The 22,098-nt window shown below is 44.0% G+C and overlaps 3 protein-coding genes across 3 annotated transcripts; 1 reads left to right on the forward strand and 2 right to left on the reverse strand.

Moving 5' to 3' along the window:
* The first annotated feature begins 225 nt into the window (after positions 1 to 225).
* LOC123131538 (BTB/POZ and MATH domain-containing protein 2-like) lies at positions 226 to 1,293 on the forward strand. Its single transcript, XM_044551181.1, has one exon. The coding sequence runs from the start codon at positions 226 to 228 to the stop codon at positions 1,291 to 1,293; it is 1,068 nt and encodes a 355-aa protein (XP_044407116.1).
* Positions 1,294 to 15,189: 13,896 nt separating this feature from the next.
* LOC123131370 (LOB domain-containing protein 16) lies at positions 15,190 to 16,343 on the reverse strand. Its single transcript, XM_044551060.1, has 2 exons — positions 15,892 to 16,343; positions 15,190 to 15,756 (listed from the first exon to the last, which is right to left on the reverse strand). The coding sequence occupies exons 1-2, from the start codon at positions 16,195 to 16,197 to the stop codon at positions 15,442 to 15,444; spliced, it is 621 nt and encodes a 206-aa protein (XP_044406995.1). The 5' UTR covers positions 16,198 to 16,343; the 3' UTR covers positions 15,190 to 15,441.
* Positions 16,344 to 17,952: 1,609 nt separating this feature from the next.
* Positions 17,953 to 21,317, reverse strand: LOC123129042 (chromatin-remodeling ATPase INO80). Its single transcript, XM_044549182.1, has 5 exons — positions 21,023 to 21,317; positions 19,498 to 19,781; positions 19,291 to 19,380; positions 18,732 to 19,090; positions 17,953 to 18,628 (listed from the first exon to the last, which is right to left on the reverse strand). Exons 1-5 carry the CDS (start codon positions 21,261 to 21,263, stop codon positions 18,364 to 18,366), a joined length of 1,239 nt encoding a protein of 412 aa, XP_044405117.1. The 5' UTR covers positions 21,264 to 21,317; the 3' UTR covers positions 17,953 to 18,363.
* Positions 21,318 to 22,098: the final 781 nt, after the last annotated feature.

Genomic DNA, 22,098 nt, shown 5'->3' on the forward strand with positions numbered 1-22,098 from the left:
AGCATCGCAGTGTACTGGCGTCTCTTCGTGGAGGTAAACGAGTAAATTAATGAGAGGCAACGAGACCGAGAACATGCAAATGAAGTCCGCCGTTTTCATTAAAACTGAAGGTGAAACCAATCGATCCAGCTTCCCGCGTACACCTCTATATAAACGCACGCAGCAAAACCTTTCCTCTCTCCCACAGTCCCAGGTTCCCATCTATCCATTCATCCCACCACCGGAATGGCGGAGCACTGCAAGATTTCTGCTGCCATTGTTGCCGAGTCCGAGGAAAGATCGTATGCCTTCAAGATAGACGGATACTGGAAAGCCAAGCGGCTGGTCAAGAACGGCGAGAGCGTGACTTCTCCCCCCTTCTGCGTCGGAGGTCACGACTGGATTCTGAGGTACTACCCCAAGATTTTCGATCTAGTAACCGTCTTCCTGGTTCTCGATTCTGCTGATGCAAAAGGCGTGAAGGCGAAGGTCCGATTCTGCTTACTCGACAAGGACGGGGTACGGGTGCCGTCGTACACCTTCCAAGAAAATGTCTTCCGAGGCAAAGGATCATCCGGGGGCGGCGTTGGCTATTCCATCAAGCAGGAGGACCTGGAGCGATCGCCGCACCTGATAGACGACTGCTTCACCATCCGGTGCGACGTCACGGTGATGAAGGAGTTCAAAGGCAAAGAAAATGGCCAGTTCGTTGTGGTTCCCTCGAGCGACTTGCACCGACATTTCGGCGACTTTCTGAAGAGCGGGGATGGAACGGACGTGACCTTTCAAGTCGATGGCAAGACCTTCTCGGCCCATCGGTCCGTGCTTGCTGCTCGGTCGCCTGTGTTCAAGGCGCAGCTCTTCGGCGCCATGAAGGAGAGTTCTGATGATCTGATTATGGTCGATGACATGGAAGCCGACGTGTTCACATCATTGCTCCATTTCATATACACCGACTCGCTCCCGCAGATGACCCGTGAAGGAGACGATGTGGTGGCAGCTAGCCATCTCCTTGTAGCGGCGGACAGGTATGACGTCCAGAGGCTGAAGCTCATCTGCGAGGAGAAACTGTGCAGCCACCTTGACACCGATACGGTGGCAACCAGTTTGGTTCTGGCTGAGCAACATAGCTGCCATGGGCTCAAGGAAGCATGTCTACAGTTCCTCGCTTCTCCGGCCAATTTGGAGGCGATGAAAGCAAGCGATGGCTACGTGCATCTCAAAAGCAGTTGCCCGTCTGTTCTCAAGGAACTGATTGCTAGACTCCTGCCTGCTGAACTGAAAGCGGCCAAGGATATTGTCATGGCAATTTAGTACTCGTACTAGGAGGATTAGAGCGCTTTGCATCCATCGATGACATGGTCCACACAGTCTATGCCACACTGGCTATCTATTTTTGAGAGGTCATGACTTGTCACCATCGTCCACATCGATAACCATTGAAGTCTATGCTCTGGTTATATATATATGCTTTCTATTTATTTTTGAGAGGTCCAATGTTGCAACCTAACATGAAAAATACTATCAATATCATAGATAATAATAATTTCTTTATATATTTAAGAAACTGTTCTTTTACAACGTAGAGTTCACTTCACTCAAAAGAGAAGTGGTAAAGCATATTTGAATCACTCGAGAGATTTCTTATTGTTGCCATGTGGCTGCTGAATTGCTGATGGCTCGGTTGTCTTCTCTGCGTTCTGAATGTGCAGCAGGATGCTGTCCAATCCAGGAGGACAGAAGACACGCTGTCGATGAGCGGGTGAAGTAAAAAAATCCCCTTGTGCACAGAGAATAACCTGATACCACACATACAACCCACAGACTCTGCAGTGTTGAACTCATCAGATGAATATTCCATTAGCATCTCGCAGTAAAGTGACAATATTGCCAAATACCCCCATATACTGTTAGTCTAGCATATGACAACAGCTTGTAGGTTTTGCAACAGTACATATGACAACATTACTGTTCTACAGTACTGTACATGTTGGTGGTAAAAATATTAATAACACAGAATAAGATAGTCAGTAAAATCTGATGGTAAGTTTCATGTCTTGATTGTCCATTTATTCTATGCAGGAGAAGAGAAGACATTGTGAGTGAGGCTGTAGAGAAACTTGCGCAGAGAGAATAATAACTGAAAACACATGCATGGCATAGCGATAACACGTTGCAGTTTCGAGCTCATCAGATGAATATTCAGTTGGTGTCTGCCAATCAGTGACAGCATTATCAAATATCCTCTCATATACTCTTGAAGTCTTGCTTCTGAGTTCTCACTGTAAACCTGGAGTTTCTACTTTATTTTTTGCATGAGAACCTGCAAATTATTTCAGGGAACATTTAATCATATGAATTACTGAGGATCCATTGCCCAGTTAGGCCCTAGAGATGCAAAGAAAGGAGTAAAAAATAGGTCCTACTTTAGCAAATTATTTTGACATGAATAGTGGAACCCAGCATAATAATGCCAGGAATTTATTTCAACAATGCGCTTTGGCACATGTGCTAGATGCAATCGAGCTCTCTTAATTTGATTCTCTCACCAAATAAATGCAAAGAAAATATAGTTCTCATAGCTGCAAGTATTTTTGCTGATCATAACAATAAGATCAAAAGTTCAAAAAAAACAATAAGATCACAGATTACAGAGATAGAAAAATGCAATGGAGGATGAGTGAGTCTTTCCATGGATGAAACCACAATATCAGTCATCATGACACTTTGTCGGTGTGGCTGAGCTGGCCTTTGTGTTGCTTATTTTCATGGGTCACGTAAAGACTAGGTGAGCAGGGAATTCTCAAGAAAAAAGAAAAGTAGGTGAGCCGGGAGCAGACGCTCCATGCCTCCTCGGAGTCTTCCTATTCCCTTCCCATTGTGGGGAATAGTCGGGTGAATGCGTGAAGCGTCTTACATGGGTGTGAAGCAGGCAAGTAAGACTCTGAATTTTATGTTTAGAAAAAAATATTTTATTCAAAAGGTTTTTAAAATATTGTAGAAAAAAGTTTTAAAAAGGAAAAGTTATATTGCAGCAAATGAGAAAACGTTCATGTACGCACATAAAAATATTCATATATAAAATAAAATGTTAATGTATTAAAATAATATTCATGCATTAAAAAAGGTTTAGGTGTTTTTTAGGAAAAAATCATGGATTTCGAAAAGTCTCATGATGCTAAAATTGAAACCGGTGATGTTCTGATGCTACAGGCTACATCCCCAACACTTAATATACAAACAACCGAGTTTATATAGAATTCATAGACCACAACAAGAAGGGGGGGGGGGGGGGGGGGGATGTCCCCCTCCCTCGATTTATATGAGTCTGATTCACCTGCAGAGACTCCTTCTCGCCCGCTCTTGTTTTTCGGTCGGCAACATCGTTTGCTCCATATATTAGTGTTCGATGGATTCTCCCCACGCTACTCAACCACATTCTACGGGAGACATCTGCATTGCTATATTCAAGTACAGTGGTAACTAAACAAGATCTGCCGTTAAAAAAATAAACATTATTTGGCTATGTGAGTGTTTGCAGACAAATACATTCATTTGTGGCAGTACAACAAAGAAAGAAGGCCTTCAGAAAAAAATGAACAAAGGAAATCTAGAAGAGACGTAATGCAACAACCAATTTCTCTGATTCCAATGTGCTTGGAAAAGGAGGTTTGGGAAAAGTCTGCAAGGGTATATTGGAAAATGGCAATGAAATTGTTGTCAAATAGTTTACTAATGATTCTGGACAAGGCATAGAGTTGCTTAGAAATGAAGTAAATTTAATTGCCAGTTTGTAGCGTTTGCTTCTCATATATAAACTAGTATAACGCCCGTGCATTGCCACGGGCTCTTCAAAATTTATAATCAGTATCTTTCATTTATCATCCCCTCATATTGGGTGATTATGGGGTGCTCTAATTAGAAACACAATAATCAAATATTAGGAAATTTCACCGAACGAACAACAACGAATAATACGATATCTATCAAACGAATAAAATGAGGTCATATTTTTGGTCCGTCATGCACTTCTGTTGAAAAGTGCCTATCCCTTTTAGAATCAACCCACTGTTTGCTCGCACGCAAAAAAAATACATCTCTAAAGTGGGGACCCATCGGTGCCAAAAAGAACTCAAACTCCTATCCAATCTCGACTTCGTGCTCTTCCACTTCCATTGATGAAGATGGGACGTTAAGGGTTTCATCATGATGACCTCAAGCAGCCGCCGACATCCCTCCCCACATCTACCCCTACCCCCTGCTGCCGCTTGCACTGTCCTTACTCCTCGAGGGAGCTAGGGACATAATGTTCTCTAGGATGGGCATGACCAGATCCACGAGGAGGCCACATTCTTCCATGGGAACTCAACCAAGCACACCACCCTCCGCAACCATCCAATCCCAGCCTAACAAAGTCAAGACCCGCCATCAATCCACAAATCAGGCTCGCCGCATCCAGGTTCACTGCAAGTCCGCGACGAGTCTGTAGTCGACATCTTGACTTTGGCTATCCCCACGGAAGAATCATCAGATCCTGCTTACTTTTACCATCACTTCGTCTCTTCCCAAGGCAGCGACACCACCCAGCCAATCACCATCACCGCTTGCGGCTTGCCTACATAAAATTATGAGAAATCCCCACGGCGGTGCTGTAAGATCGCCTTGGCGACCTCGACAGTGACCGACTGGTCTAAGATCTAAGCTAGCCGCTCTTTGTAGAAACCAATAGAAGTAAGCATGTGACTCAGATTTGTTTTTTGGTGTGCATGCGTTTCTTGCTGCCCACCAGCTCTTGTCTACAACTCGTCTATCTCTGTACCAGCTCTTGGTCTACAACTCGCTTATCTCCATGCTCGAGACGACCAAGCTCGATGCGCAAGCCGCATACGTCTGCTAGAGCTATATCCAGGCCCTATGATTTTTGGATCACTGGCACTATGGGTGCCAGGACCGGAGTCGCCCTCATCCACCAAGTGGATCAAGGAGGCCTACCACCTAGACTCTACATCACAACATTTTGTGTTTTCCTATAAAAAGTAAAGAACCTTCTCTAATAAATGTAAATATAACCTTTTGGTTTTATAGTCTCAACTTTCCTACACTCCAATACCAGAAGGATTTCTTCGTTTTGAATGTCATTCACTTAGAAAGGTAGTAATACAATCTGTGATATTAAGGCAAATTATTAGTCATATTAAAGTGCAAAAGGCCCTATAGGAGTCAAAGCATGAATTTTATGGTTATACTGTAATTTGCAAGATCTGAGATTTATGCAAGTGTACAATTAGAGAAGAGCCAATTAAATAGATTTTCACATTCAGAATAGTACGATTAGCAGTAGCACTTCAATTTTTTCATGTTTGATCAGCTTGCTAGGTGGTTATCACTAAGCATGTTGGAACGATGAGCATAACCTAACTTAGTTCAGTACGTGTTGCTGCAAATTAGTTCAGTACGTACGAAGCTGTTGCTAATTTCAATGCCTGGCTGTTGCAAGTTTCTAATGAAAAAGTACTTCAGGTCAAAGGTCAGGGAATATACACTTTTGTTATCATGGTTGTTTCCTTATAATGAACAACTTTGATCACCACTTCAGCAGCTACTATCTATAAAAAGACATTAGCTAAGTAGATACAGGCAAAGAAAGCATGTAGGCAACACCAGAATTAAAAACATCCTTCTCAATGGAGCTCGTGCAGTTCGGAAGACCCTAATGATCGATGAGGGACCCCTCCGATGGTAGCATGGCATGACAATTGTCGTCAATGACGACACCCAAAGTACCTTGCACAATCCATCGATCCAGTTCGGAACAATCAAGCACATACCTTGCAAAGTGATGTGGATCTGAAGCAGAGGTGGGAAGGTAAAGACTCAGGTGAGGTGGAATGAGACGTTGATATAGACGTGCACGCATGAGAATAAGGCGGTGCCCAGGATGGATCTCCATCGGAGGAGGCCGGATCCGCTGGGGAGGAGGTCGCTGTAGTACCTGCCATCTGTGCGATGGATCACGGGGCTGGCAGGCAGGGGGAGGGGATAGGAGGGAGCGGGTGGGCTAGAGCGCAGATGGCGGGTGCCCCCGACGACGGTTGGGAAGGATGGTGGAGGAGGTGGATGAGGATGGCGGCGGCGTCTGCGGTTGCGCCTCGTCCGCAGCCGTGCTGGTGGTGGTCGATGCGAGAGCCGGATGGCGTCGGCCAGAATCAGGCAGGGGTGACAAAGATTTAGAGGAGAGAGAGAATGGAGGCGATGAGCGATGGGAGGAAGGGCCACCGACGATTGGGGTGGCCTCAGATCCGCCCTCCGTGGCCGCCTATTTCATGGGACGAACACCCGTGCTCACCGTCGGGCTCGCCTTCGGCCGCTACCTCGCCGACATTCACGACGTAGAGCCCCTTCCTCCGATCCCATTTACCAGGGAGGCAGCGCCATCTTTCATCGCAGAGAACGAGTCCACACTGAGATCCCAACCAGATCATGATTGCGCCTCCCCAAACCGCAGCGGCACATCCCACTCCATCAACGACCAACCTATATGAGGCGGAGGGTCAGTGTAGGACGCGAGCGCCGTCACCATGGACGTGGGGGACGCCGTAGGTGGGAAGGAGGCGGCGACGGCGTCTGTGTCAGGAAGATCGCACGACGGTGGCGGCGTTTACTCGAGGGGATCGAGAGGAGCTGCGTTTGGTGCCGGGTGGGTTCTTTGGTGCGTGCGTGGGGCTGGAGATTGTGATAGGTGATCAGGTGAGGGCGTGCCATACCTGGATCGATAGCCTTACCATACCTGGTGGTAATTTAAATTTATTACCATATTCGATATTTCCCGAGTTATGGCCTTACCATACCTGGATTGATAGCCTTTGGGGTAATTTAAATTTATTACAATATAATTACCATATTCAAAATTTCCTGAGTTATGACCTTACCATACCTGGATTGATTTATTACTATACGTGGATTAATTATGATTGATTATCATAAATACGTTGGTGTGTGCGTGGGGCTGGAGATTGTGATAGGTAATCAGGTGAGGGCGTGCCATACCTGGATCGATAGCCTTACCATACCTGGTGGTAATTTAAATTTATTACCATATTCGATATTTCCCGAGTTATGGTCTTACCATACCTGGATTGATAGCCTTTGGGGTAATTTAAATTTATTACCATATAATTACCATATTCAAAATTTCCTGAGTTATGACCTTACCATACCTGGATTGATTTATTACTATACGTGGATTAATTATGATTGATTACCATAAATACGTTGGGTATTGCCGGTCAGACGAGAAAAGAGAAAAACCGGTGGGAGGGGCTGGTGGGAGGTGGGACGAAGAAAAACCGGTTGAAAATAAACCGGTTGAAAGTGGGGGGGGGGGACTATTCAACCAATTCGTCCATTAGGAGTAGAGATACTTACCTAACAAGAGTCTGGTCGCCTTCCTTTTTGGTATGTTTTGATCACTTGTACCTTTTAGATTGGCAAATGATATTGTTTACAAGTAACTTATGCTTATTGGCATTTGAACATGCTACAAGAAAATCATTGCTTGATTGGGCGACTAGATTCAATATAATAACCGGGATAGTGAGAGGACTTCTGTTTCCCCACCAAGATTCAAGTGTAAAGATAGCTCATATAGATCTCAAAGCAGACAACATCTTGTTGGATGCAGAAATGAATCCCAAGATAGCATATTTCAGCATGTAAGAATCTTTGGGGGAAACCATCAACAGTAGAACACAAATTGTGTTGTTGTGACATTGTAAGTGGATTCTTATGTAACCCTTACAATATGGATTTCTTGCCATGGTTTAATTCAATCCCTTTTCACCCGGGAAGGGGGGGGGGCAATGGCCCCCTCTCCTGGATTTACATGAGTCCTACTCACTTGCTCTTGCTTGCCAGGCGACAACATTGTTTGCACCATGCATAGGGGTTCGATTACGACATTCAAATACAGAGGTAACTAAACAAGATCTCTTGGTTTAAAATGTACACATTATTTGCCCAACTGATTGTTAGGAGGGGAAATGTGTTGATCTGCAATAGTCCACCGAAGAACGAAGGCCTTGGGAAAAAACAAACATTTTAAATTCAGAAGAGAAGGATCACCGGATAAAAGCTGGAATTGACATTTGCAACACCAATTTTACCGATTCCAATGATATTATTTGACAATTTATAATTTTCATAATAATAATAAAATTATTTTTACAAAAGGAGATTCTATGTATTCTAGTACGAAAAGCGTTCTTGTATTCCTGTATTTCAACATATACTTAAATTTTCTTTTTTTGAAATGTCAATGCATGCCAATACAAATATACGTAAAACCTTATATTTTTTTCAAATGTTAAAAATAAAATATAAAATAAACTTAAATAAAAGGATTGCATTTTAAAATCTAAATAAAAATTAGAAAAATGTGACAAGAAAAAATAACAAAAGATAAAAATAGAAAACAAAAGCAAAAGGAGAGAAACTAAAACTTGGGCCGTCCTAGTGAGGGGCATGTTAGTGCTCACTGCGATTCTTCCCTTAAATGCAGAGAATGGGCTTAACCAGAATAATGCCCTTCCCTAAAAAGTATTGCTTTTCCAACAGTTTAATTCCAAAACAAAGTGTTAATTTGTCACCATTTTCAAGCAATGGGTATCATATAGTAGTTTTAGTTCCGACGACCAAGCAACATTGTTTTAGTGAAGTTACCCCATAGACAAGGCTCCAGATTTAACGAGGGCTAATTTGAGAAAGAACTTAAGAGCAGCAACGGCCAAGAAGCTGCATTTGGCTTTGAGCTCTCTGCTTAGTTTGATTCTCTCATTTGGATCATGTACTTCATAAAAAAAAAGTTAAGAAAATACAGCGCCCACAATCGCAAATATTTTACTAATCAGATCATTTTGTAGAGACCAAACCTTTCAAGAGACTGAGGACCATTGCTGCGACTGAAGCAATTGCGCGGAGGCAACAGTACAAAGGACTGGATAAGGAGACAGGGCTCTCCGCTCTCGAGTGCACAAAATACAGTTGCTGCAAGTATCAGTAGCCTGCAACAAATTAAAAGGGGGTTGCTTTGATTGGAGGTGATGAACTAACTAGTACTCCCTCCGTCCGGAAATACTTGTCATCCAAATGGATAAAAGGACGTATTTAGTTCTAGATACATCCTTTTTCATCCATTTTAATGACAAATATTTTCGGACGGAGGGAGTACTAACAACCAATAGCCGCTCTCTAAGAGGACAGATAACAAAAAATGGCTGTGATGCCTATTTGGTTTAGTTATAGGAGCTGGTACTGTGACTGAGAAGATGCAAATTGTTAGTGTGCATAAGTAGGATGGCAAAAGGTTACAGTAGGTGTAACAGGCCCATAACCTCACACACTGATTTTCCGTCCTGTGCTACTTCAGTAGAGGATGAGGGAGTCTTGTCTATCAAAATTTCATCGCAACATCGGTCTTCATTATTTATTTATTTTGAGACAAGCAACATCATCAGTCTTCATGAAACTGCAGACTGCGGGCGGTGTGGCTGCAAAGCTGGCCTTTATGTTTGGGCCATTATTATGTACTCCCTCCGTTTTTAAATATTTGTTTTTCTAGACATTTCAAATGACTACCACATACGGATGTATGTTGACATATTTTAGAGTGTAGATTCATTCATTTTGCTTCATATGTAGTCACTTATTGAAATACCTAGAAAGACAAGTATTTAGGAACGGAGGGAGTATGCATATTTTTTTTCATGGTCCACGACCCATTTGACACTTGACCTGGAGCACTGGACAGTCAGTTATGAGGCCTTTCTTAAATCTCCAGGGAAAAATCGAGCAAATGCCTGGCTTACATTTTTTTTTTGAGGGGTATGCCTGGCTTACATGGGAGCTCCTTATATGGCGCAGCACGCACAAGCGAGCGGATGCCCATGCACCCCCCGATGTCCCCGCGCAAACATTTTGGGCCGGCCCATGAGCGGCAGCGGGGAGCCCCCTATTTTCTTGTTTCGTTTCCATTTTTTATTTATTAAATAATTCTTGATTTTGAAAACTTTCCAAAATACATCAAAATGCGATTTTTTTTCAAAACAGTTTGTGGAGCCAAATAAATGTCCCTGAATTCGAATAATGTTCATGATGTTAAAAAATGTATGTGAATTTGGATATTGATGAACATTTTTATCAGCTGAACAAATTTTGAATTCGATGAACACTTTATGAACTTGATGAACAAATTCTCAATTCAAGAACATTTTCTGAAAAAATAATCAGACAATTTTTTTATAAAATGGATGAACATTTTTTGAATTTGATGAATGTTTCAAAAAAATTATGGTGAACATTTTTTGAATTAGATGAAAAATTTTCATTTTTTTAACTTGATGAACCAATTCTCAATTCTAGAAAACTTTTTTGAAAATTCGATGAACTTTTTGAAAACATGGTAAACATTTTTTGTATTTGATGAACTTCTTTCAAATTATGGTGAACAAATTTTGAATATGATGAATACATTTTTAATTTCATGAACAAATTTTGACTCTCATCATATTTTTTGAATTTCATGAACATTTTTTTAATTCGGTGAACAAAATATATGTTCAAGATTTGAAAAAATATTCAGAAAAATGAGAAACAAAAATAAGAAGAAAAACGGAGATGAAGAAGAAATTAAAAATCAAAAAATGAAAACAAAAAAGGAAAAACAGGAAAAGAAACATACAAGAAAAAAAACGGGGGCCCTTGCGCTCGACATAGCCGACCGTGAATTTTGTATTTCAGGATTATTTGTTTTGGTTATAAGGTTTTAAAATGTTTTAAAAATAGATTAAAAACGAAAAAGGTATATTATATATTTTTATAAGAAAAAGCCAGATTTTAGAAAATGAGCAAAACAAAACATGTATGCAAATAAAATTTTAATATATGTAAATAAATGTACATCACATATTTTTAGAATGTTTATGAATAAAATAAATGTATTAACTTTAAATATTATATAAAAAATCATGTATTTTTTAAAATATATATACATTCATGAATTTAGATAGAGACTTTGAACTGTATGCTTAGTGTGTTTGGATAATCCAAGTCAGGTTACATGGTGTAAATGGCTTGCAAGCCTTAGTATTGTCATTCGTGTTTTGAGCCGGCTTGCATGCCGTGCATATAGTGGGGTGTGAGTCAGATAGGAATAGATGATTAGGAATTACTCTCTCCGTAAAGAAATATAAGAGTGTTTAGATCGCTAAAGTAGTGGCCCGAACGCTCTTATATTTTTCTTTACAGAGGGAGAAGTACCTTAGTCTAAGTCGGCTAGCTCATTCGTAGTTAGTTTCTGTTGTTAGTCCGATGTGTGCATGTATAAACATCGTGTTGCTATGTCCGTGTGTGTATGTTCCGGTCCGGTGTTTGTGAGGGTGCCGGTGAGATATTGAGTGTTACAACTAGTTTGTATACACCGAGATGATTTGTGTGTACGTGACTAGTTGAAACTGCCACACGATCGTGTGTTGGATCCTTGGAAAAAGCTAACGTATCAGTGTGTTCTCGAGCGATATTTGGAGCCAACAAGAAGAGAAGGGGTGGGGTGGGGGTGGGGTGGGGGTGGGGGGTTATGTCCCCCTCCCCTCGATGTACATGAGTCTGACAATGCTTGTATACTGGAAAATGGCGATGAAGTTGCTGCCAAACTACTTACTGGTGATTCTAGACAAGGTATCGAGTGGCTTAGAAATGAAGTAAATTTAATTGCCAAACTGTAGCACCTCTTCTTATGTATGAATGCCTACCTGACAAGAGCCTTGTGATTTCATTTTTGATATGTTCTAATCACTTGAACTTCATAGATTGGCAAATGATATTATTTATAACTAACTCATGCTTTTGAAATTTGAAGATGATACTAGAAAATCATTGCTTGAGTGGCCAACTAGGTTCAGCATAATGAAGGTGGTCGTGAGAGGACATCTGTTTCTCCACCAAGATTCAAGTGTAAAGATAGTTCATAGAGATGTCAAAACAAGAAATATTGGACTTTGAATGATACACTTAGTAGTGTATTCTTGAGGGATATTTTGAGCCGGCAAGAGAAGAGGGGCATATGCCCCCTCTCCTCAATTTACGTGAGTCCGACTCAATTAAGGCATCCAAAAAGCAACGAACAAAGGAAATCCAAAAGAGGCGGACCACCGGCAAAAACCTAGAATTGCCATTTATCAGTTTAAACTAAGGATAGATGCAAATTTGCCTGACGAGCTTCTACTAATACATACTTTTTTATTTTTTATAGCATTTGGCAAAGATGTACCTTTATTCCATACAAATTTAAATTTTAACAATAGAAAGTATTTTAGCATTGCAAAATGAATCTTTCGTGTATTTTAAGTAGAAATTCATATGGTCATGTGAATTTATGAATTATTTGAAACAATATTCATATACTTAGAAAATCTATACTTTTTTAGAAAATGTACATGAAAATGTCAAAATAAATGTAGTTTTCCAACAGTTTATTTTTGCTTAGAGCGGAGAATAGGATTCACCGAACCTCCGCCATTCCCTAAAAAAGGATGGCTTTTCCAACAGTTTAATTTCCAGACAAAGTTTTTATTTGTCACCAGTTACAAACCAAGGGTACTCTACAATCTTAGGTCCAACGACCAAGCAACATTATTTTTGCAAAGTTGTCCCATAAACAAGGTTCCAGATTTAATAAGGATTAATTTCAGAAAGAATTTGATAAGCAACATGGTGAGCAGCAACGGCCAAACAGCCTCTGGAGCCGAAATGATGGTGGAGGCGCCACAAGCACAATTTCCAAGGCACCTGTTTCATCATATATATTCCATCTCATTTGTCTTCTTTTCCTCAAGCTTTTTCTGCTTGGAACAAACTATACTAGTGTTGTTTTTATTATCATCCTCTCCAATTGCAAGCCATGTTGGAAAGGCCTCTTCCCTCTTCTTTTGGTCCAAGACTGAACCAAAAGCAGCTGCACACTCACAGAGAAAGCAGCTCTAATTTCATTTCCCATCAGTTGTTTGTGGCTTGGGATTAGTGCTAAAGCTGTCTGTGATTAGTGGGGCCTAATCACCCTCAAGTGCCATAATAAGCCTGCCTTTTGTGCTCACCCTTGTTTGACCAAATGACTAGCTTCTTGACCAGCTGAGTCCAAACATATTCTACTTATACATTCCCTATTGCTTGATGCTAGTAGCCAGCAGCAGTGCTTACAAAACACAAAGTGACAAAAGCAAACAAAACTAATGAAATTTGGCTTCAACTTTAAGAGACAGTCCCATCACATTCTTCATTTTTTGTGTTCCTCGTCCATTGACTAATACAAACTGTGTAAAGGGAAGAAGAGAACACACCAGAAGCTCTTCTCAACTTCTCTCCTTCAGGCTTTGCAAAAACAGATGTTGCCCCTGCTTTGAATTACTACTAATTGGAGTTAACCCCTTCACCTTCAGACACTGACAAGGACAAAAAACTTGAGCTAGTGCTAATTAGGGCCACCTAATCACCAATGGCTAAGCATCCTAGGCCACCTAACCATGTGCATGTGAAGATCATCATCTTGTACCGACCCACATTAATCACGCGTTAAATCTACGGCTTTGCGCCGATCGATGAGGGGGGCGGATCGCAAAAGTCACTGCCCTATGCAGATTGTTAACTCGGCTATGCTTGAGCTTGCTTCCATTGTAGGTGTCCAAGCAGGTTAGCAGACTCCAGATTTTGTAGCAACCTCCGCCCCTGAATCAAGTAAAAAATGAGCTCATGTGCAGCTTCTTGCTTGCTTGATTGCGTACAGCAGCTTTTGATGACCTGAAACAGTAGTTTGCTGCTGCCCATTGGCTATACATTTTTGGCTCTTAGTTGGCATTTCTTTTAGTTAGCATTTAGCTTCTGACCTGAACTTGTACTAGTTTAATTAGCCCTACCGTAATGGATTCAGTGAACATGTGTAGACGAAATAATTTGTAGAGTCCCAAGATGATAGCTAGCCCTCCAAAACCCTACAGCAGTAGCACTGTTCTTATCTGCTGACTAGTTAAACCAAAGAACCACTGTGTCAGCAGTAGTATTTGGCATATATACCCTTCTATCTCAATTATTGTCAGTAGAATGTCCAACCATTCAATTTGAATTGTACTATACACATTTCTTTAGTATCCTATAGCTCAATTGGAGTGCTAGAGTTCTTAATTTTTATCTGGGATGTGGCACCAAAATTGTACTGGTGCTAATAGGAGTAAGTTATTTATAACTTACTTTAGCGGTTAACTTGGTCAATCATCTGCTGCAGTCAACTCTACCAGGAAATTAATCAACCATTGGGATCAGTGATTTCGCCGTGTCTCTGTTTGTGTGCATGAGTGACTAAGGTCAACATTTGTGTAGGACATCACATACTCCGGTGAATGGAACCAAAAGTAAACGCGTTGATGAGCGGCTGGGCAGTTCATACATGTCCTTGATCAGGGGGACAGTCTTTGTGCTTGGCATGAAAAACTAGGATTATCAGCAGCAGCCTATGAGTTTATACTAGTGTGCGTACAAGCCTAGCTATGAATGTATACAAGTGATTTTAGGGTCTCTAGAGAGGGGGAAACTTGATGGCAACTCAAAGTTGTGTGCTATTGTGGTAACTCTTACTTGGACTTTTGGTATGCATGCACTAGTACCAAACTTTGGCGTAAATTGTTTCCAAACAGTTTTCAAACTTGCGCCGAAAAGAGATTCGCGTAAAACTGACAGTTTCAGACAGTTGAGATACAACAGAGCAACAGTGCAGAAAATGTAACTTGTATTCATTTTTCAAACTCTTCCTTGAACTTTTTGATGCACTATCAAACTTCTAAACTATTTCCAACACAAACAAACGTACAAAGGGTAGCTTCAGACGGTAGAGTTTTGGTTCATCCTACCAGAGCCTGCAACTGCAAGATTTACACATTTTACTACATCATTCATATTGAACTTTGTTTCATGCATCTTGCTGCAACCTAATCGCTTAATCTGTTCCGCATGATTGGGTTCACTAGGCCATCAGAAGGATTACATATACTACTTCCGCATACATATCTTTTTCAGTGATGTCATTATCGAGACTTGCAAAATAAAAGTCCGATAATGGGTGATCTTGCAATATATAAGCTGCTTGTATAGATTCATCAACTGAGCCACTCATGCAGGGCTTGCGCCTCCTCTAATATATAGATATATAATATGTAGTACAATAGTAACTTGTAGGATCAGAATTAACACTGATAAAAAGTTCAGTACAGGTTAATCAATTCCCTCTCTCCTGCGTTCTTCTAGCTCGATCTGGCGCCGCCGCCGACACGATTCCACCAGCTAGCAGCACTCTGATAGATCGTCGATGAGGTTGTTGGAAGCATGCAAAATGCATGGTTTGATCTTGATCATGATATTCTTCTTCTACAGGGAGTAGTTGGAGCTTCTCATCATGGCCTGAGCCAGGTACTGGAGGTCCCCGGCGCCGCCTCCTCCGCCGCCCTCCACCTTGCCGCCGCAATGCTGCTGCAGCATGGACACGTCCCCACCCATGAGCTCTGGCAGAAGCGGTCCGCCGGTGGCGAAGCTGCCGCTATTGACCTCCTGCTGCCGGAGCAGGGAGGCGATGCTGCTGCTGCTGCTGTCCGGCCACTGATGGCTGACCGGCGAGGCGGTGCTCTGGACGCCGCACGCGATCTGCGCCCTGGCCTGCATCAGCTGCGCCTGCAGGATCGCCACCTGCAATAAGCAAGAAATCAAATCATCAGCTTGCGTCCATGACGGGAAGTGGCCAGCTGATTGATTGATCGACCGAAGGAGTGATCGGCAAGGAAGAAGATGGAAGAAGAAGAATGAGACGAGCGCCGGACGGACCTGCTGCTGGAGGGCGAAGATCTGTGCGACGCAGCCGTAGACGGGGTCGCGGAGGCGGGACTGGGCCTCGTAGGTGATGGTGACGACGGCCTCGCAGCGGTCGGCCAGGGGCAGGTGCGCGAGCAGCTTGGCGGCGTTGCTGGCGCCGAAGACCTTGTGGATGGCCGCGAAGCGCGCCGCGCCCTGCTCGGAGCTGAAGTAGGGCGCGAAGACGCACTCGGCCACGCACCGCCGCCGCAGGAACTTACACGCCCCGCACGGCGACCCCGCCACCCCCGCAACACCACCACCAGCCGCCGCAGCCATCGATTGTTCCTAGCGCCGACGGAGCTTCTCGGTCGAGGACGACGTGCCTTGCTAGCTAGCTACTTCGTTCGCCGGCCGGTACCGGTGCAGGTTGAGGTTGGACGGGTATTTATAGAGGGGAGCTGGGGAGCGTGCGGGGAATGGGACGGTGGCGAAGGAGGAAGAAGATTAGGAGAAGGTGGTGGAGAGACAAGTAGGGCAGCGTTTGTCCGGTTTGAGGGGAGCAAACGTGTAAATGCTGCGTTGAATACAAGGAGCCCGGCCGGCTTCTTTTACCCTAATTTATACTCCATCCGTATCAAAATTCTTGTCTTAAATTTATCTAAATATGAATGTATTTAATTACATTGTAGTGTTAGATACATCCGTATTTAGATAAATCTAAGACAAGAATTTTAGAACGGAAGGAGTACTAATTTACAACCAATTAACCACTAAAAAAAGGGAAATGTTCATGGCGCTGCTCAACTGGACGGGCATGTGGAATGCGCAATGCGTGCGTGCGTGCATGTGAAATGAAAATGCTTCTCATCCCATCTTTGTTTGTTTGTCACGCACATTCCGGTACAGGTCGCAGGGAGAGGGTTGCAGGAGAGGCTGAAACGTACGTACAAAGGGATCGATCAATCAGCCACTGGGCGTGGCCGGTCAACATCGCATCTGAAAAATGAATTGAGAAAAAACCAGGTGAGGGTGTGCGCACGTACGTGCGTGCACTGGCAGGGCATAGACAGATGGATAAAGAAAGCATTTCCCGCCGAATGGCCGCGCTTTAGTTCGCACGGTCGACGACCGCCACCTGAATCCATGCCCCGTGGATTTATCCCGACGTGCATACAAATACTGCTACGTACAAACTGATAGTGACACCGCTCCTCCCACTGTCCACAACATATTTTTTTTTCTTCCAATCAGTGTATAGCACTTGCAGTAAGAAATAGTAGCAGCGAGACTAATATTTTTTTGTTAGAAATGGAGGATGACCCCGGCCTCTGTATCTGAGAGATGCATACAGCCATTTTATTGATTATTCACGAGGACCTTACAAAGTATTACAACAAAATGCCTGAATCCGTCATCTTGGTAACATATGCCACTACTCCTATCCATATGATGAAGGGGTGCTACCTGAGCCAAATACCCGGTCTACTCACCTAAGCCTATCATCAAAAGCCAGAAGCCTCAGCCGAGCCACATACCGGGTCTGGGGCATAAACTGGTCTGACGCACTCACATGTGTCGTCGCCGCCATCTTTCACAGGTTCGTCTTCAGAGCAGATATTGAGGCTTCTACCTTGTCAGGCCACGCCGCCATCGATGCCACCTTGACACCAGACAACTACCTCCACCTACGCGAATCCATCACCGCGCATCGGACGCCAAGTCTCCACTGCACCACGCCGCCGAGATCCGCCGTCATCAATGTGAAGGATGAAGTACCGCTCCACCCAAAAAGGCGCCCGCTGGTCCCTCGAACCCGTGCCGAGGTGGAGATGCTTCTTTTTTAACTGTGCCAAAGTGCTTTTACTAATGTAGTATAAATGAAATATCGAGGGCGAGACAGTGAAAAATAGCACCGCCTATGCAGGCCATGCCATTTGTAAAAGCATTGGAGTCGACGACCCCTATGCTTATCTGCTACGGTTTCAGTCTCAAGATTTTGAGGCCGACCGGCCGTCTCGTTTTCTGCCCTCTATCTGGTCGCCTCTCGTCTCCTCCTCTTGGTCAGCTTCCCTGAGACCAAGACGCTGACGATTTCAGAATAACAAGCATTTATCCATCACCACCACACACCAACAGCAACCCAGAACGCAAACCCCAGTCGCATTCACATGTGCACACCAGCGTTGCACGCACGCACGCACGCACGGGCACCCAAGAAATCTGTGGACATGCTGCGATTCAGATGATATCACAAGAATGGGGCGCACACACGAATGCGACTATGAAAACTATAACCCACACGCCCGCGGTTCGCGTCATCTTCGTCACGCACATCACTGTGGAAAATCAGCGCTCGACAGTTTTTCATGAACCGGAGGACACCGTCGTTCAGGCCACATGTACCAGGGGAGCGGCGGGATCGTCGTCGTTTTCCGTCATCCCGATCGGTGTAACGCCCGCGGTCATCAGACGTGCAGGGGCGGCCGGGTGTGCCGACTTGCTTTAGCCGAGCCACTGCGTGGCGCGGCGGTCGCCCGCGCCGCCGACGGCGCGCCGGATGCTGATCTTCTCGTGGGAGTACTTCTCCTGGAGGCGCTCGAAGGCGTTCACGTCCAGCTTCCCGCTCGCCGACTTGCCGTGCTTGCGCCGGATCTGCTGCTCCTTGATCGAGTTCCACAGCTTCTCCACCGCCTCCCGCTGCCGGGCCGTGAACCGCCCCACGCTGTCGTATGCGTGCCGCCCCAGGATGTCGATGGTCGTCTGCGTCCTGATAAGACCAAGCGACAGTGAACTGAATTTTAGAAGAGCAGACAAAATGTGTGGCATGCATATATACATGACGGCGCGCGCACGTCTGTCAGAGGACTCACCAGGGTATCCTGTAGCGCCGAGCAGCCATCTCGAGACACTTCAGGAGGGCTTCGCGCCGTGACCCCAGAAGTCTCCTGGACTCCTCCTCGCCCGCCTGTCTGTTCAGGGCCTCAGCCGCCTTCCCAGACTTCTTTGGCTTGTGCTCGAGGAGATCATCTAGACCGAAAGGATCAGATGATTCTTCCCCCGAGTTGGACGCTGCAGCGTGTGTGTTGCTATCAGCTGCCTTATTCTCAGTGGTGCCAGATTGGCTTTCAGCAAGTGCTGCAAGTGCTGCTGCTTCATCGTTATCATCGTCCACTGTTGCTACTGGCAGGGCTGAGATGGCATCTTTGATCTTCCCTACAGCCTTTGAGAACTGCAGAATAAGACACCAGTCCATTAGTGCACAACACACAAGCCAGTATTGCACAAAGCATTCTGGACTTCTGGTAATGATATTTCTCAAGGGACATGAAGGTAGACAGCTACAGAAGCCGTAGCATGCAGGTATAGTGCAACTTCGATACTTGGGTTGAGGAAATAATCAACATCTGGATATTACCACAGTACACTTACCACAAAACTGTCATCAGTACAGAGATCATTAGCTACCACCGCATGAAGCATCCATACATCAAACTGATTTTTCTGCTGTTTGTTAAAACACTGCACATCAATCAGAAAGTTGTAAGTACATGAGGCAATGGGTTAACAGAACTGCACACAAAGGAAGAAAACTATGACTTTGTCAGCTATTTGTTCTAACAACAGTAGAAACTTCACCTCTGTTACACCCTCAGCGGCATTAAACAGTGCCTGGTAATCTGCACGTACAGAAGGTTCATTACAGGCTCCCAGTGAAGACATTGCAGCCTCTAGTACAGCAAAGAAGTGACTGATTGTCTCTGGCTTGACACTTCCAGCCTCAATAAGCTGTAGAGCTAGCTTCGATGCCTTGCTGAATTTTGAAGGATTTCCTATGTGTGAAGTTATCTTCTGCATTGCTTCAATGATTTGCATCTCTGATGCATCAACAGTAGTTCTGAAGCGAAGGCGCTTCTCAGGAACTGGAAGCAATACATTGGTCTTAGAACATGACTGGGTGGCAATAAAAGAGCTACGTTATTGCTACAAGAGTTCAAAGAGCAAATAACTTAAGAGAAAGGTTAAGCATAAATTATCAGGAAAACATGTGGAGAACAGCTGGATGAATCAGAACCTTCAGACAAATGGAGATAATAAAAAGTAGTCACACAGGACCCATATTCTTGCGATAGGCATAGAGCAAGACATTCAGTGCTAGCACTGCTGGCATAACTGTGATGTTAAGAGCAGATTACAAGAAAGCAGAGTCACTTATGGATTATGGTTTCACCTTTTGAGTTAAGAGTAATGGTAACACAAGTTGGCAAGGTCACTGGTCAGAAATCTCATCAGATTCCACTAATACATTTAACACCAAATAACATAGTAAAAACGAACATTTAGTAGATAGGTCTAGCAAACAATGGGCAGAAAAATCAAGTGAACAACATAACTACTTGGCACATGGCATTAATTTGACTAGTACGATGCAATATAGTCCCCATTGACTTACTTCAAGATGGTAGCAAGTTCTCAAGGCAAGCCAAAAGATGCTGAATCAAGCTTAAAAGACATTCAGTTTTGGACCTCTACAACTCATCTAAAACCAGGTTTAGATTCAGAACTTCATTGCGACTGAATAATGAAGCATCCTCTATATGCCAGCGCGTGTTGCATTTCGCGTTTGACTCCACTGTCAAAATAGGCTGTTCTAGCTGGTGGACTGGAGTCACTGATCCCTAGGGTTATTATCATGGCAAAACAAGCTACAACCACCTAAGTTTGCCATGATCCCTATCTGTTCCTAGTCTAGCTCGGCAACAGGTTCTAGCAATTTGCTCAAGTAAATTGTTCTAGCCAGTACAGTACAGTTACTAATCTGAAGCCATCCGATCCAAATGCACTTTTTTCTCGCAACAGGAAACCCTAATCCCGACCTAGAAATCCCCTCATGTTCACCAAATCCACATCTCGATCTCAACACGAAGTTGTTTGATAACGCCATTGACACTCCCGCCTCGCTCCGGCCGACCGCACACAGCGTCCAACTCCTAGGTAACACTGCCACACAAGGACAAACCGGTCGGCGCTAAAATCTACAGCAACGCCGGTGGCTTAATCTGAAATCTGACTGCGCCTAGCAGGACATCCAACTCCCGAGCAGCGGCAGCAGCAGCAGCAAGCAATTGGAAAGGGGAGGGATCGGCGGGGGTAGAGCGCTCACCGCGGCCCTCGGGGGCGACATCGGGGGCCGCGACGCTGGCGGCGGCCGCGGCGGGTGAGGGGGAGGAGGTGGCGGCCGAGGAGGGGGAGGGCTTGTCGCGCTTGAGGGCGCTCTTCAGCGCGGACCGCCTCGGCGCCGGAGCCTCCGGCGGAGGAGGAGGCGGCGCGGGGGAGGCGGCGCGGTCTTCGCCGGCGGGCGCCGCTGGCGGAGGCAGGCCTTCGAAGAGGTCGTCGGACGCCATGGATTTTTTTCCTCCTCTGTTGGAGGGTTTTCCTTCCTCTCTCGGAGGTGCTCGGTCGGTTCGATTCTTCTGCTTTGTTTGGGCTGTGAAACTAACAGTAAACAACACCGTTTTGGGCCGGATTTGATCCCACAGGCCTTTGAAATATTCACAAAAATACATGTCTTTCTCACACACACACACGCAAAAATGTCTTAAGGTGTATGGGGCATCTTCAGCTGCCATAAAGCGAGACACAAAACAAATCAAAGAAGATTAAATTGTCTCATAGAATCAAGGTCGCAATTATTTACATAATACTCTGCTTTAATGTATAAATAGGATACACATATTGAAAAAATATAGTATGGATTTTTGGCGTCGGGGGGTGGGGGCGGAGGCAAGCGACTTTGTAATGAAAAAAGTAAAAATATTGAATAAATAGGATACACACGAGAATGGCGTTTTGGAGGCCGAGCTCCATGGAGGCCTTTATTTTTGGAAATTTCAAATTCAAACTTTTATGTACCAAAAACTTCTGAAAAAAAATATGTGTGTATGTAAGGATGTAACTCACATGTGTGTAAAATTTTATGATGAAATGCGACCTGTATAAAAAAGACAAATTCATGGCCTGGGAGGATGAATAGTATCATGTGTTAAATAGCCCCAGCTTTGTCTTTTTTGCACATCCCTCATTTCAACGTGTTTTGCCCTGAAAATTTACACACATGTGTGTTATGCCTTCATGTATATCTGTACTTTTAGAATTTTTTTGAAATGTAAAAATATGAATTTCGATGAGATTTGAATTTTGAATCTGGAGGCCTCCATTGAGCTCGGTCACCAAAGGCAA

The sequence above is a fragment of the Triticum aestivum genome, chromosome 6A (genome assembly GCF_018294505.1).
Source record: "Triticum aestivum cultivar Chinese Spring chromosome 6A, IWGSC CS RefSeq v2.1, whole genome shotgun sequence".
In the NCBI taxonomy this organism is placed as follows: domain Eukaryota; kingdom Viridiplantae; phylum Streptophyta; class Magnoliopsida; order Poales; family Poaceae; genus Triticum; species Triticum aestivum.